Source organism: Pteropus vampyrus, unplaced genomic scaffold (genome assembly GCF_000151845.1).
Source record: "Pteropus vampyrus isolate Shadow unplaced genomic scaffold, Pvam_2.0 Scaffold267, whole genome shotgun sequence".
NCBI lineage: Eukaryota > Metazoa > Chordata > Mammalia > Chiroptera > Pteropodidae > Pteropus > Pteropus vampyrus.
The window spans coordinates 486,715-501,992 of NW_011889048.1; the positions used below are offsets into that span (position 1 = coordinate 486,715).

General features: G+C 65.7%; 2 protein-coding genes across 17 annotated transcripts in view; both read right to left on the bottom strand.

The window, feature by feature from the left end:
- ARHGAP45 (Rho GTPase activating protein 45) overlaps positions 1-9,461 on the bottom strand; it is an 11,697-nt gene extending 2,236 nt beyond the window's left edge. Inside the window, exons 1-19 of the mRNA XM_023520471.1 lie at positions 9,271-9,461; positions 8,277-8,601; positions 5,201-5,344; positions 4,891-4,975; positions 4,733-4,805; positions 4,560-4,626; positions 4,328-4,465; positions 4,153-4,217; positions 3,900-4,010; positions 3,744-3,824; positions 2,029-2,217; positions 1,734-1,871; positions 1,448-1,638; positions 1,206-1,327; positions 1,042-1,125; positions 791-892; positions 511-683; positions 131-319; positions 3-35 (exon numbers count right to left, since the gene is read on the bottom strand). Of these exons, the coding sequence (XP_023376239.1) occupies positions 3-35; positions 131-319; positions 511-683; positions 791-892; positions 1,042-1,125; positions 1,206-1,327; positions 1,448-1,638; positions 1,734-1,871; positions 2,029-2,217; positions 3,744-3,824; positions 3,900-4,010; positions 4,153-4,217; positions 4,328-4,465; positions 4,560-4,626; positions 4,733-4,805; positions 4,891-4,975; positions 5,201-5,344; positions 8,277-8,601; positions 9,271-9,372 (2,412 nt within the window). The 5' untranslated portion in view covers positions 9,373-9,461. The remainder of the gene's footprint in view (positions 1-2; positions 36-130; positions 320-510; positions 684-790; positions 893-1,041; positions 1,126-1,205; positions 1,328-1,447; positions 1,639-1,733; positions 1,872-2,028; positions 2,218-3,743; positions 3,825-3,899; positions 4,011-4,152; positions 4,218-4,327; positions 4,466-4,559; positions 4,627-4,732; positions 4,806-4,890; positions 4,976-5,200; positions 5,345-8,276; positions 8,602-9,270) is intronic.
- Positions 9,462-11,045: 1,584 nt separating this feature from the next.
- ABCA7 (ATP binding cassette subfamily A member 7) overlaps positions 11,046-15,278 on the bottom strand; it is a 19,646-nt gene continuing 15,413 nt past the window's right edge. For 6 of the 16 annotated variants that reach the window (XM_011375202.2, XM_023520455.1, XM_023520458.1 and 3 more), the window contains 8 exons: positions 14,410-14,472; positions 13,663-13,769; positions 13,399-13,540; positions 12,571-12,705; positions 12,396-12,499; positions 12,008-12,100; positions 11,417-11,657; positions 11,046-11,315 (listed from right to left, as the gene is read on the bottom strand). In XM_011375202.2, the coding sequence (XP_011373504.1) occupies positions 11,169-11,315; positions 11,417-11,657; positions 12,008-12,100; positions 12,396-12,499; positions 12,571-12,705; positions 13,399-13,540; positions 13,663-13,769; positions 14,410-14,472 (1,032 nt within the window). In that variant the 3' untranslated portion in view covers positions 11,046-11,168. Of the gene's footprint in view, positions 11,316-11,416; positions 11,658-12,007; positions 12,101-12,395; positions 12,500-12,570; positions 12,706-13,398; positions 13,541-13,662; positions 13,770-14,399; positions 14,667-14,738; positions 14,869-15,190 lie in introns of those variants that run through there. The other 10 variants (XM_023520457.1, XM_023520456.1, XM_023520464.1 and 7 more) reach the window with 10 other exon arrangements.

Below are 15,278 nucleotides of genomic sequence, written 5' to 3' on the forward strand. Positions count from 1 at the left end.
ACGCGCGTCTTCACCCCATTTACGCGGTAGATGCCCTGCAGGGTGCGCGGGGGGCACCCGCAGTCAGCCTCTACCACACCCTCCTTCCCGCGCCCCCCGGGACTGGCCCCAGCCTCCACCCCGAGGTCACCTTGGTGCGCAGTGCCCGCCGCTCGATCTCACAGATGCATTTCTTGAGGATGAAGGGCACGCCGTCCGGGGTGCCACGGGCCGCCTGGCTGAAGTCCTGGCCGAAGAGCTGCAGGCGGCCCTGAAGTTTCTTGTGGCCGCACTGGATGGCCAGGGTCTCCAGACACTTCTTGTGGCAGGCCAGGCAGCACTGCGGGGGCCGGGGAGGGGAGGTTGGCAGTGAGCGGGCAGCCCTGGCTGCCCCCCAATCTCCGAAGCTCTCAGGACCCTGCCTGCAGGGCAGCTCTCGAAAACACGAAGGGACCGTGGCTGCCGAGCCCTCCGCCCCAGCTCTGCACGTGGTGCCCGGCTCCTCGGCCCCGCGTCCCTGGGCCTGCTCACCTCCTCACACTCCGCACCCTGGAAGTAGACGTAGCTGTTGCATTCCCGGCACTTGGCCGGTGAGCGCAGCTTACGGAGCCGGTGCGTGCGAGCGGCCTTGGACAGCCCCGTGTGGCGGAAGGGCCCACTGGGCACAGCCACTGGGAGCTCGGGGGCCGTGCCGTTGAGGTCAGCTGGGGGCGCAGACAGGTGGTCATTGTCACAGAGGCAAGTCAGGACCAGGCCCACAGCCGAGCCCAAAGCCCCCTCACCCCACCACCCAGATCAGGGGCCTCCTCACCCTGCTCAAAGGCTGAAGTCCCCACGCCGCCCTCCTGGTCTGCCAGCTCCTCGCTGGATGACATGGTACCACTGGACATGCGCTCGAACTTCTTAAAGTCTCCTGAGCAGGAAACAGGGGCATCGGACACCCTGAGCCAGGAGCGAGCGGGCCTCTGGTAGGCCAGTTGCTCCCAAGAGCCCCCACTGGCACTCTCCATCAACAGGGGACATGGTGAGCTCCGCCCCCCGGCCGGCAGGTAAGTCCTTCACCTGAGCCAGGGCTGGGGTTCAGGCCACCCTCAGAGTCGGAGATGGAGATGGGCCAGGACTTGTGCACCTGATGGCCACGCCCACCTGCAGAAAGGGCGTCTCCAGTGAAGGCTGCGGGGACACCGCGCTGCCCCACTCGGCACTCGCCCCCGCCGGGCACTCACCCCTGCGCTCCTTGGCAAGGGCCCCGTCACTGGGCCCGCCTTCCTCCGGGGCGCTGCCGGCGGCCTCTGCTCCCACATCCGGGACGTTGAAGCTGCCCTTCCGGTCACGCATGACCGGGGACCTGGTGGGACCAACAGCCAGAGGGGGGCATGACGGGGGGCGGGCGCCATGGCGGGGGATCACAGCAGGCCCCACGTCCGGCGGGAAGCCAGCCCCCCCGGGCACATGCAGGTGACCGTACCAGGTGCTGGCGGAGACGTGGGGCTCGAAGTCGTAGTCCACGTCGGGCTCGTCGTCGCGCTGCAGCTGGCGCACGTGGGACGCGTACTGCTGGCCCGGGTCGTACAGCTTGCTGCTCTCACACAGCATCTGGAAGTGCACGGGCAGGGGCGCCGTCTGCATGTGCATCATCTGGTAGTAGGAGATGGTGGCCTGTGGGCGGCAGGGGGAGGGGGTCCGGTCAGGAGCCTGGGCCAGCGGCGGCCCCGCCTCCCCACGGCTGGAGCCGAGGCGCGACCGGCACCCACCGACTTGATGGTCTGGTCGCTCTGCCGGATGACCTCCTGGATCTGCCGGAGCACCGTCACCTTGGTGTCTTCCAGCTCCTGCTTCTGCGTCTTGGCGTCCGCCACGCACGTGCGGTACGTGGCCATGGCTTCTTCCGCCTGGAGCGGGACACAGGGGGAGCCCAGTGAGACCTCAGCCTGGGGCTCTGGCCCCACACAGACACCCGGCCGGCAGGACGCACACCCTGGACAAAGGCCCGAGGCGGGAAGTCGGCACCGTGGGCCCACGACTGTCACCACCAGGCCCTGCCCTCACCTTGTTCTTGGCCTCCTCCACCAGGCGCCGCCGCTTGTCCAGGGCCTTGGAGGCGGTGCCCCCAGCCCCAGGCCCAGTGCCCGCCTGATCCTCCTCCGCCTTGGCCACCAGGTGGCGGGCCTTGTCGTGGTCCTCAATGCGCTGCCCGTAACCCTGCTTGGCCTTGCGAAGGTTGGACTCTGCCTCTTGCTACGGGCATGGGGCGAGGAGACCAGTTCTAAGCTGTCCTTCCCCAAGGCGCAGCGTCCCCTGGCTTCCGCCTCCCTCCCCACCGCAGCGGCCAGACACCGGGTCGGGCACCTCCAGCACCCGCGTCTCTTGTGCTGAGGTCTCGTGGCACAGTCAGGCAAACAGGCCCCTACTTAGCAACTGACAGTCGAAAAAGGTGACACACATGGTGGGACCTCAGGAGGAAGCCGCCTCCGCTGTGCCCATGCGACAGCCCGGGAAGCTGAGGCACAGCCAAGATCTGAACAAAGCACCAGCGACATCACCCCCAACACCTACACCCCCGCCCCCACCAGGGGGCCGGCACCGCCTGCTCCGTCTCTCACTTCCCGTTACAGACGGGGACAGTGTGGTCGCCCAAGCAGGAAGCCACGCACCCTCTGGGTTGGCAGGTAGCGCGCTTAGTCAAAACCTACGAGCCTTCCGGGGCCACACCTCACAGCCCACACCATCAGAGGCCTAAACATGAAAAAAAGAACTCGTACAGGTACGAGGAGAAGGGAGGGGAGGTTCAAAATAACCACCGTGTGGGGAAGGCCTCTCTACGTGTGACACGAAATCCAGAAACCATAACAAAAAAGACACCGCAGACAATCATGGTTTTCCACCTGGCCAAGCAAGCCCCAGGTCAATTCAAAAGTCCAAACAATACCCTGGAGGGCGGGGGGTGGGGGGGTGGAGGGGTCTCAGGCACACCATCACGGGACTGAGTTCTCGAACATGGAAGGAGCGCTCCCAGATGAACAAGAAACGGGCCACAGGCCAACCCAGAGGGAGCAAAGGGTACAGCCAGAGGGACGTGCAGCTCGGGCTGGGACACGCTCACTCTGACCCAGCCAGCCCCTCCGGACACACACCTGAAACGGACACTTAGTCACACGGTCAGGAGCCGAGGCACAGGCCTGTCTCGGCAGCGGTGTTTGAAATGACCTGGGCCCCAGGCCCCCACAGCGGAGCACCGGTAAGGAGCCCAGGACGAGGGAGGAGCTGCTCACGTGACTGAGGTGGGCTGAGCCTCTGATGTGGGGTGAGTGGGAGAGGCCAGGAGGGGAACAGAGTGTTCAGCATGCGGTCCTCGAATGCACACGAGGGGGTGGGGGGAACGTGGATTTGCCAGTATGTGCTGGGAGAGGCCACAGGACAGCACTGGCCTGAGAGCCTCAGTCTCCCTCCAACTCAGACATGCTCCTCCCAGCTACGGAGACACCCTTTCCCACAACAACCTTTCCCATGACGTCTGAAGCCACAACAGTGGCTTCTGGGGGGCTGGGGCCTGGGGCCTCCCCTGCGCAGCTGGGGCTGATGGGGCTGGAGCATCTTTGAGGCAAGACCCGCTCCAACCTGTGACAGCACAGCCAGCCCCATACCCGCACAGGCCACAGCGCCAGGTGTCCACAAAACACCGAAACCAGGGCACGGACTCGCGCCTGGGACTGCGCGTGCGCCGCGCCCGCCGCCGCCCCCGCCGCCCCCGCCCCCGCCGGTACCAGTTTCCTCTGAGCGCGGTGCCACAGCTCCTTGATCTCCTTCCTGCGCTTCTCGTGCTCCAGCCGCCGCAAGTTCAGGGGCTAGAGCGAGACGAGCCGTGAGTGGGGGACCCCGGCACCCCCCCGGCCCCGCCTGCCCTTCCGGGTGCAGCCCACCTGCATGAAGGTCTGGGTCTGCAGCGTGCCCACCGCCTGCACCATGCCGTGGCCAAACTCCAGATCCTGCTCCAGGGCCAGCGAATAGATGGACAGGAGGGGCATGTGGGGCTGTGGGGGCGGGGCGGCGGTCACGGAGGTGGCACAACGCCCGGGCCCTCCCCAGTTCCCTTGGGCACCACGGCACAGATGGGGAGCCCCTTTCCTCCAGCCCTTTTCGGAGGGGCCCCTGCCTGGCGCCCCGTGGCCGCACCTCCTGCATGACGCTCTGTCTGCAGTTGTGGACGATCTTCTGCAGGCCTTTGGCGAAGTCCATCTCTGAGGGGCGGGACGGGGCAGAGGGGAAAGGGAGTGAGCGGGGAGCGGAGAGGGGGAGGCGAGGGGAGGGGGAGGCGAGGGGAGGGCCGGTCCTCACCCAGGGCCCTCACCCAGAGTCGTGCGCTTCTCCAGATAGCCAATGAGGTCCTTCATGTACTTGGCCATGTTCTTAGCGTAGTTCAGGGCCGCGTCCACGCCTCCCTCACAGCGCTGCAGCAGCTTGTCCACCTCCTCGGGCATCAGGCAGCCTGGGGGCGGGGCGGCCGCTCAGCCAGGGCCCCGCCCCCAGCCGCCCCCCGAGGCCCCGCCCTCCACCCCTGGCCCAGTGCAGCTGGGACTCACCCGGGTCACAGTCCTCAGCGCTGGGGGGCGTGCCCTCGCCCCCCTGTCCGTACAGGTTCTCCATGGACTGTGCAGGGGAAGACTCAGGTGAGTGGGGCCTGGGGCTGGGCCCCCGTCTGACGCCCGCCCTGCAGCAGACCTTTACCACTCCAGAGTGGGCCACCTCTACTCACCTGGCTCGGGTCCCCAGGAGGCACCGACAGGAGGGTGCTGCTGTCCACTTCACCCATGAGAAACTCAGAAACACTGCAAGGGGGTGGGGTCAGCATCAGCATCGGCATCCAGAGGCACAGGCCAGCCCGTCCCCCGCCCCAGAGGCCGCTGTGCTCACGTGCTGCTGAAGGAGACAGCGATGGTCTCCAGGGCCTTCTCAAACTCCTGCTTGTCCGCCTCATTGTTGCACTCGTAGTGGAAGGCTGGGGAGCAGAGACGACGGCAAGGGGGGGTCAGCCCGCTCTGGGAGGTGGCCGCCCGGGCGACCAACCAAAGGAGGCCCGTAGCCCGGGGAGACAGAGCGCGGGAGCAAGCGTGCCCCGCCCATCAGGCTCCTACACACCCTTCAAGACCCACTGCAGGCACCCATCCCCTCTTCCAGGAAGCCCTCCCCCCCGCGCCCCGTGGCCCTGTCTTGGCCGGCTGACCTTTGACCTTGGCAATGAGGGTGCCGGCGGCCGTGAGCGTCTCCACGGTGTTCAGCAGCGGGTACTTGCCGATGACCTGGCGCATCACTCGCAGGGCCTCGCCCAGGCACTCATGGGCCAGGGGCCGGCGGGCCTCCAGGAGCTCTGTGGCCGGGGCCAGGGCAGGTGTGAGCAGGGCGGGAGGAGGCGGCCCCAAGGAGAGCCCGCCCACCTGTCCCTCAAAGCTCCTGTCCCAGGTGGGGAGGCTGCCCGAGGCTCGCTGTGGCACCTCAAATGGGACAGTGTCCTCCTGTGGGTTGCCGGCCAGGGTGGCAAAGGTCAGTCCTTGGCTTAGGCTGTCCCTTCTGCTCAGAACACTCTCCTCGTCCCTCCAGAAAGCAGACTTCTGCTTGTCCTTCAAGTTCAGTCCTGGTGCCGCCTCCTCCATGCAACCCAGCTGGCCCTTCCCCTGCTCCTGCCCCTCGAGATGCTCAAGACTCTGTCCAGCTCCCTCCCTGCCTTCCTGGGCCCTGGGCCATGGCACCCTCTCATCTCACTGCCTCCCGACAGCCAGCCCAGGAGGCAGGCACCTCACATCCCCATTTCGCAGATGAAGAAACTGAGGCACAGGGGAAGCCCCTTCTCTTGGTTCATGCGGCTTTTCCACCTGCGCTGTGTTTGAAGGCATGAGAATGGCAGGCAGAAAGACCCTGCCTGGCTTTACCTTGAGGACCCTGGGGAGCCACAGGAGGTGGCAGGGCAGAGGAGGGTGGCAGTCAGCTCTGACTCCGAGCTGCAGCTTTAACGTGCCCTCCAGAACATTCTTAAAAGCAACGCGAGCGAGCAGATCCGTGCACGGAAAACGCATCGTGGAGCAGAAGCAAAACCATATTGCAAGTAGGGATCAGCCAGGTGCTAAGCCCAGGGGCGTCTGGCGGCCGGCCAGGACAGCTTTGAGGCCCGTGTAGACACTGTTCTCAAAGGTAAGTGGGACCTGAAAATAAGTGCCTTCTCCCTTTTCAGCGCTGGGGACCCCTTCTGAATAACCAGAGGTTCCACCAGGCACTGCCCTCCCCCCCAACCCCCGGCACCCGCCTCAGAACCTGGGGGTCCTGGCTCTGTGGCCAACCCAAGGAGGTGGGAAGGGGCTTCAAGAATGCAGGGAGCTGGCTCCGGATAGGCCAGGACTCTCCCAGACCGTCCTTTCCCACACCCCTCCTCTCACCTCCATGGCCTCGGGCCACCTGGGACCCTACGGCACCCCCACTGGGGAAGCTGAGGGCGGACTCCAGCAAAGCCTGAACATTCCCAGCTCGCACAGCCAAGCCCAGCCGAGCACGCGGCAGCTGCTGCGTCCCCAGCAGGACGTCTCAGATGTCCCAAGGGCCACGTGCTCCCGCGGGGCTGGGGGACCCCGCACCCTGCACTGTCCCCTCACCTCGGGGTCCCACGCAGCGGCACACGGGACCCAGGGCCAGCGCCGGGTGCGCCCTCCCACAGATACACATGGCCCGGCGGTCGGGGTCCGGGAGCGCGGGGACCAGGAATACGTAGGATGGACGGCGGGCTGGTCGGGGTCTCTCGGCCAAACCGGCTCTGGCCGGCCCTGAGGCCCCGCCCCCAACGAGGGAAGCCCCGCCCCCGGCATCCTGCTTGCCCAGGCCAGGGTCCTCTGCTCCCCGGACTCAGGGCCCGCACAGGAGTCTGGGACCCAGGGCCCGCACAGGAGTCTGGGACCCAGGGCGACGGGATTCGGGTGGGGCAGGCCAAGGGCAGGAGGGGGAAATCGAGGCCCAGAACCAAAGCACGGTCGTGTGAGGAGGCACCGGGAGACCCCGCTCTGCGCCGTGACCCTGGGTGACCACTCCCTCTTGTTCTGACAGCAGGGGGTTCCCAAGGTGTAGGTGGGTCTCACTGTCCACTTAACAGTCACCACACGGGGAAAACGTCTGGTTACAGCCACTAACGCCCAAGGCAAATCCTTGCCTGTGTCACAGATAAGACACCTGATGCTTAGACACCAGTCAGCCGGCCCAGGGGCTCGGCTGGCTGAGCAGGGCAACCCTACGGCTCATGTCCCACACATCCTCTCTGCTCAGGCCCTTCCCCCAACTTGGGCGCCCCAGGCGCGGAGAAGGGCACCCGTACCCCGTCCAGACCCTGCATCGGCCCCACCCAGGCCTGGTCTCCAAGGAAGTGCCCAGAAAGGAACAGAGATTAGAGTCTCCCCAGGAAACAGCTCTGGCCCCACCCCTGGGACTCTGGCTCCCACCCCCACCCAGCAGGAGCCAGGCTCCCCAAAGAATCCCCAGTGAGTGCCCTGAAGGCACAGAGGCCCAGGCTGAGGTCAGAGGGGCTCTGCCCGCTCCCGGCTGGGTGAGCCTCGGGTCAGGGCTGGCGACAGGCCTCCTCTTCCCCATCCCGTAAAACGGGGCCTGGGGGCAGCGGGTCACAGCGCCTGGCACGGCCCTGGCACTGTGGTTTCCGGGAGGGGTGGGCAGCACACGAGGTGCTGAGCCTGTCCTGCCCACCAAGGGCTGCCAGGGACAAACAGGAAACAGATGAAAATAACTCGGCAGGAAGCTGGGCTGTCAAGTCGCGTGGAGGAGGAACCGGAACCACCATCCCACGGGCCGCTCACCCCTGCGGATCGCCTGCCATCCTGTCCCTGTCCCTCCTCCTGCCTCTCCCTGCCACACCTCGGCTTGCCTCCAGCCCACCCGGCCCAGCAACCTGGTCCTGCCTGTGCTCCAACACCTCCTGTGGCTCCCCACTGCCCTCAGGATGACGTCCAGTGTCCCCAATGCCTTCAGCTTCACACAGTCCACGTACCAGCGACACACCAAACCCCGTTCCCCCAAATGCGACTGAATCCCCTTTGTGTTTCTGAGCCTGAGCACCTGACGTTCCCTTCGTCCCAACTCCTACGCATCCCTCAAAGCCTTCGCTGCAGTGGCTGCTTCCATGAAGCCCTCCCTGCCATACCCCCCGTGAGGAGCCTCCTCCGGTCCCTCCCTCGACCCTGCCTCGACCCCACCAGGATATCTGTGTGCGGATCTGCCTTCCGCCCAGCCTCGGTGACCCTACTGGCCCTCACCGTCATGCAGAACACACTCCTTGAGCTTCTCTAGGCCCTCGGCGAAGCGGGCCACGTCGGCCAGGAGTTGGGAGATGTCCTCCACGGCGTCTGGGCAGGGTCCCTCAGCAGGTGGCTCGGCGGGGCTGGCTGCTGTCAGCGGGCTGCGGTGGCCCCGGCCTAGCGTCCAGGAACCGGCCCCGGACAGCGGGAAGCCAGCAGCGCTGGCATGGCGGCTCAGGCTGGTGGGCCTCTTGAGCGTGCCTGTGGCCTTGGCATTGGAGCTCAGTGGCTCCAGGCTGGGGCCCGGGTACACGGCGTCGGCCCCGTCTCTCCTGGGCAGCTCCTGGGGGCAGGGGTAAAGCCACAAGTGCTCTGGTCCAGGCACTACTTCTTGTTCCCCAGAACAAGGTGGGGGTCTTCACCCTGACCCCACAGGGGTCAAAGGCCAGAGATCAGAGGGCTGAGATTTAGAGCCATGCCCCTCCCACACCTGTTACCCAACATCCTCTTCCCCAGAGCTTTCACAAACAACGGTCTCTACCTAAACCACAGCCAGGGGTGGGGTGGGGTGGGGCGGGGGCGCGGGCACCCCACTTCCTGTTGGGGGCAGGAAGGGCCAGGAGAGAGTCCCAGCCCTGAAGCCCCCTCAGGCTGATGTAGACTCACCTACTCCCTGGTAAAGACGCCTGTCGATTCCTACACCCCGAGGGTCCCGGAGACCCCTGAGTCCCGCAGATACCCCCAAACTATACAGACCCCAGGGCTCTGGAGGCGCTAAGCCAAGGGACCCCGGTAGAGGTTCCGGTAGAGGTTCGGCTGCATCCTAAACCTTCCGCCCAGTGGTGTGCCGGCCACGGCGCTGGCGTCCAACCGCATTGGAGCTCCCCAATTCCCTGAGCCCCCATCCTATGGAGTCCCTGACCCAATGCCACCCCCATCCTGGTCCCTGGACCCCACAGCTGGCCCTGGATGGAACTGGGGGGGACCGGTGGCCATCACAGAGGGCTCCTACCGTGAGCTGAACGCCAGGGTCCCCGTCAGCACTGCCGGGCCCCTGGCGGCCCGCCTGGTGGGGGCTGTAGCTGGCCCGAGCCCCCCACCGCCGGCCCAGCATGTTGCCGCCAGGCCCCTGCCTTGCTGCCAGAGCAGAGAGCGCGCCCCTGTCGCTCCGAGGTTCCCGCCCGCTCCACCTCCCCGAAGAGGCTCGCTCACCCCGGAGGGCTGCGGGCTGGGGCTTCCCGCCCGGTTCTTTTTCGAGATGGAAGGGGTTTTCATGAGTTCCCGCTTCTTCCTGGAGAACATGGTGCGGCCGGCCCAGCAGCCCAGGCCGGTGGGCTAGGTCAGGCAGGCCGGGAGCGACTCAGCGCTGCAGCTCCTGGAACTGACCACCTCGGGACCACATTGTCGGCAGCCACCCCCTCCCCAGCTGTCAGGCCCATGTGACAGGCCCAGCCCTCATTGGCGGGCCCTCCCCCCACAGGAAAAGGCCTCCGGAGGTGGTGACGCAGACCCACCCCACCACCTCCCGGGGCCTCAGCCTGCCCCTCCGCAGAGTGGGCTTGACGGTGGGGTCCCAGGCCCCGCCCCGGCCCCACCTCGGCCCCGCCTCCGGCTTTCACTTTCGGGGCCCCTGCACGGTTCCCTGGGCGCACCCGCCAGCACTGGGGAAGCACACGGTGGCTGATGACACAGGTGCTGACCCTCACTCAGACACGCCCAGACGCAACCAGGAATACACGGGCACGCAGGTGCCGTGACGCGCAGGGACGCGGGAACACCGAAAGCCCCCAGGCTCGGACTTCACGAAGCACCGTACCTTAGTCATACATTAACCCGATGACTCCGCGCTTCACCCCCTGACCCGACGCAGGACCCCCTCCCCTCTCGTGGGCATCCCTCTCCCCCCCCACCGCCACCGCAGACCCTGGGGCATGGCGGGTCACCCGCTCAGCCCAGCACCTGCTCAGCTCCGCTCCCCACCCCCACCCTGCTGGGCTGTGGGGCCGACAACCCAGGAGGCCCCGTGCGCCTCCTCAAGCTGCCGGCTTTCTCTCCTCTCCCGGGCCCCTCCCTTCACGATTCCCGATCTCTTGGAGCCCCCCACCCCGATCTGAGCCCTCTCCCCTCTCCTCCCAGAGTCCCACTCCTCAGTCCCCAATACCTTTAGCCAACACGGCCTTCACTGACCGCAGGTGGCAATGGCAGATCTCTTGGGCACAGGGCATGTGGGCCACAGACCTTCATGCCCATCCGGCCTCCCGAGGCCCAGGTCCACCCACAAACCCAGCCTAGAAGTCCCTTGAGGGTTTTCCGCCCACCACTCATTGCTCTGGGAGCCAGCACCAAAAAGTGAAGGCTGGCAGGCAGGAGGCGTCCTGGCCTGGTGGGGAGGCCTGAGGTTCCAGCCACCCTGCCTACCTCCTCCAAGCCACCCTGGACATCCCCAAGCCCTGACCTCCTGCCTACCTCATGGCCAGGCACTCAGAACCGCTCTCAGATGCCAGACTCACATGACACTGAGGCCCTGGGACCAACGTCCAGACTCTTGAGAAACCCACACTTGCATGTGAGACCCCCGCCCCCTGAGGCCCGCCAGCGGCCTTCATAGCGGGGGTCCAGTGGGCTTTAGCTGGTTCTCACCCGCGTGCCACGAGTTGCATGCGTCTGCAGAGCCACACATGCACACACTCAAGCTGGACCCAGACGCCTGCACAGAGCCATCTCGACAAGCGTACAGCTTGGTACAGACCTACGGACACAGCTTGGTACAGACCTACGGACACAGGCTTTCACAGGAGCCTTTATTTCCTGCAGGGCAGTGGCCCCTCTGGGAGCCTGGGAGTCGGTCAGCTCCCGGCACTCTGCCCACCAGTCACTTCCAGGGCCTCCGGCCAGATCCGCACAGAAGGCTCACAGCACCGTCTCCCGCATACTGGGGTCATCCGGGAACCCGGTGATGAGTTTGGCGCTCTGGGCGCCTGGCCCAGGGTCCGCCTCCACTCTGGCCTCCCGCTGGTCGTCGTCCTTGCCCTGATCCTCAGAGAAGTACAGGAATACCTAGCAGGTAGGCGGCCGAAGGAGACAGCAGAGGAGGTCAGCCTGCGGCCCGGCCCCCAGCCCCACTCATGCCGCCAGCCCCCGCCCGGCGCCGTGGGCACCTCCTCCAGCGTGGTCTGGCTCACTGAGAAGTCCTCCACGCCGTGCTCCGCCCCGCGCGCCGCCAGCTCTCCAAAGACGCGTGCCAGGCTGCAGGCCTCTCCCGGTGGCAGCTGGAAGCGCAGGCGGCCGCCGTGCGCCTCCCGCAGCTCGGCCCCTGGGAACGCCGCTGCCACGAAGGCTGCCGCAGACTCGGACCTCGCCGCGGGCACGCGCAGGGTCAGCGTGTGGCCGGCACCGAACCTGGGTGGGCGGGACCAGGGCTACCGGATACGCCCACGGCCCAACCCACCCACATCAGCCTCCGGCTCCCTTCCAGCCTTCCAGCCCCGAGAGCCCAGCCATCGACACCTGGCCGCTCTTGACCCGTGACTCCGCCCCCTGCTCATCCTTTCCCTAGTGTTCATCCCTCCTCGGACCCAGCCCCTCCCAAGACCCCGCCCACTCACCTGGCCCTCCTCCGACTCCACGCCTCCAGGACCCGCTCCACCTCCTCAACATCTTGTGGGCAGCCCCTGATCCTCACCCCTCTCCTGTCAGAGCCACCAGCCTACTCCCGTCCCAGCATGGCCGCCGAGGCCTCGCCTGCTCACCTGCTCTTGAGGTGCTGCACGCTCCCCAGGCAGCGGAACCGCCCGTTCACCATGATGGCCAGGCGCGTGCAGAGCGCCTCACACTCCTCCATGCTGTTGGGGACCGAGAGCCGTGAGCTCCCACCAGGCACGGACCGCCCATCCTCCTGCCTGGGCCACCGTCTACTCTGAACACTTCCCGCCAGGCCCAGACCGCTCGGCTGCTGGGGTCAGCTACCATCACCCCGTGTCTCTCGGGCCTGGCACCCTCCCCCATGGTCAGGGATACCCCATTCCGTGTGTCTGCGTGCTGACAGCCTCTCCATGGGGTCTGCTCCTCCCCCTCCGACCCCCGCCCCGATCCTGGACCGCCCTGACCCACAGCCCTGGGGCCCGGCCCGGGCCTCACCTGTGCGAGGTGAGCACCACGGAGCGGCCCTCCCGCACCACGGCCAGGAGGCTGTTCCACAGGAAGCGACGGGCGCTGGGGTCCATGCCAGTGGTCGGCTCATCCTGGGAGGGAGCAGGAGTGAGAGGGAGCAAGATTGGCCCCGCCCCGGCCCCACCCACCCACAGCCACGCACCAGAAAGACCACCGCCGGGTCCCCCACCAGCGCCAGGGCCGTTGCCAGCTTCCGCTTGTTGCCGCCGCTGTAGGTGCCCGCCGGCCAGTCTGCGTACTGCGAGAGTCCCAGGTGCGCCAGGCCCAAGCTCGCTGTCTACGGGCCAGAGTGAGGGTGTGCCCGTTAGAGGGGACCAGAGTGAGCGTGGGGCCAGGTGGGGGTAGCACGGTAGGGGCAGAGTGGGTGGGGTGGGTGGGTGGAACCTCCACACAAGGCAGGACCGAGGAGGACAGGGGTGGTGGGGCGAGGGCATGGACGAGGTGAAGGTAAACAAAGGGGCGGGGCCAGCACAGCACAGGGTGGGACAGAAACCTGGGGATGGGACCTGGCCTCAGGGGCCAGCTCGAAGTCTCAGCAAGAGTTGGGGTCCTGGAATAGTTGGGGTCCTGGAGAGAGTGGGTGGGGTTAGGGAGTGGGAGGAGTCAGGGAGGGATTGGGAGGAGTCAGGAGGGAGTGGGCGGGGTCAGGGGAGAGGGGAGGGGTCAGGGAGTGGGAGGGTTCAGGGAGGGAGTGGGAGGGGTCAGGGAGGGAGTGGGAGGGATCAGAGAGAGAGGGGACGGATCAGGGAGGGAGGGGACGGGTCAGGGAGAGAGTCCAAGGGAAGAGGCGGGTCCAGCAGGTGCAGCCCAGACGACTAGGAAGCAGTAGTGGACCCATGTGAATGTAGGAGCGGGGAGGCAGGGTGGGGGTCCAGATAGGGCAGGTGGGTCTGGATTGGGGCGTGGCCAAGTGGAGCCAGTATGGGCTGGGATCTAGAGGCTCCAGGAGAGTGGGGGAGCAGTGCGTCACCTGGGCAACCTTGGCCTCTGGGACTCCGCACAGGCGTGCAAACAGCTCCAGGTGCTCGCGGCCGGTCAGCAGCTCGAAGATGGCGTCCGACTGAGGGCAGTAGCCCATGCGGCGGTGTGCGGCAGCCGGTTCCTGGGTCACGCTGAGGATAGTGGACCGGCGCTCCGGGGACTGACTAGGCCCAGGGCATGCTGGGACAAACGCAGCGGTCCAGCCCCCGGGGCCACTCTGGTAAGGGGTGGGGTGTCTCAGGAGCCCCCTCACCTGTGGCCTGCCAGCATGGCCTCACCCCCGCTGGGCGGCGTGTCCCCAGTCACCATGCGAAACGTGGATGTCTTCCCTGCTCCGTTCACGCCCAGCAGCCCAAAACACTGTGACGACACCCACAGAGAGCGCTCGACAAGGCCTCCGATCCTTGTCCCACCATCTCTGAGTTTCTAAGTGGAGGGCTGTGGACAAGGGGCACCCCTGGGGCAAATACTGGGGTGTGCGGGGAGACAGAAGACTGTCGCTTAGTAAGAAATGGCTGTTGGCACATGGGATGCGTTTAATCAATCCCGACACACAGTAGGTGTCCTGTGAAGGTCACATGCAGCAAGTGCCCCATTATTGTCTGGGCTGGAGACTTCCAAATGCTTCTGCCACACGGGGGCACCCAGGCTGGGTGCACAGTCAGCCTGAGGTTGAGAGGCTGGCTATAGCTAGCACACAGTAGATGCTTGCTAAAGGTTACTGGCACATGTGTGGGCACCCAATAGGTGCTTGATAACAAATATGCTTGTCCTCAGTAGGTCTTTACTAATACCTAATTGCATAGGACTCAATAAATACAAGCATGCAGTATTGCTCAATAAGTGTTTGTTGGCTCAAAATAGGGGCTCATATGTCGGCAGCCAGTAGGCAATCAATAAAAGGCAGACGGCACACAGAAGGTGATCAGTATGGGGTAGGGGCACACAGTAGGGCGGCCTCTCACTGGTGACCCCTGCACTAGGACGGACCTGGACTCACCTCGCCAGGGGGGATCCCCAGGCACAGGCGGTCCACGGCTGGTGTCTTCTGCCCGGGGTACACCTGGGAGGAACACGGGACCCTGAGAAAGGTGAGTGGGCCAGCGGAAGCCTCCTACCCAGCGCCATCCACCAACCTTGGTCAGGTCCCGCAGCACCAACACATCCCCCTGGGTGGCCCCTCGGACCATGCGTTCTCGCTCCCGGGCCACATCCTCATCCTCCTCCCCCAAGGAGGGCAGCAGCTTCAGCTTGGGTCTGAGGATAGAGACATGAGTGGGCTGGAAGCTGGCCCCCGGCCCCTGCCACCCCGCCCGGATCCCCACTGACAGTGGCAGGAGGCGGGCACGGTGCTGCAGCAGGAGCGTGAAGAGGAGGAAGAGGGGCCCCTGTACCGCCATGGCCAAGAGGTTCTTGCCGACCACCTCCCAGCGCAGGGGTGACTGAAACTGCCCATCTCCTGTGGGAACAGGAAGGAGGGATCGGGTCCTTGGAGGGGCTTGGTTTCCGAGCCCCTCCCCATCTACGTCACCTTGGGTTCTTAACAGACCAGGAACTGGATTGGCCATTCAACTGGAGTCTAACTGATAACAGAAAACAGTGGTATCACCGCCTCCCTTATTTAGAGCCTTAGACCTCTTGTGATGTGACCTAAGGTAAAATTAGCTTTTATGCATCTCTTATTTGACCCAAACTTGGGGCCGCCTAAGACCTGCTGTTTGTCCCTATCCTGCATAACTGACCCTCGGCTGGCGCTTCCCCGCCTGGAGGGACGTTCTCACCGAAGCGCTCGAAGGCATCAGCCATGGCCTGGTTCCGCACTATGTCGATGAGCCCCCGGCCCAGGCAGAAGTGGGGGAAGATAAGGAA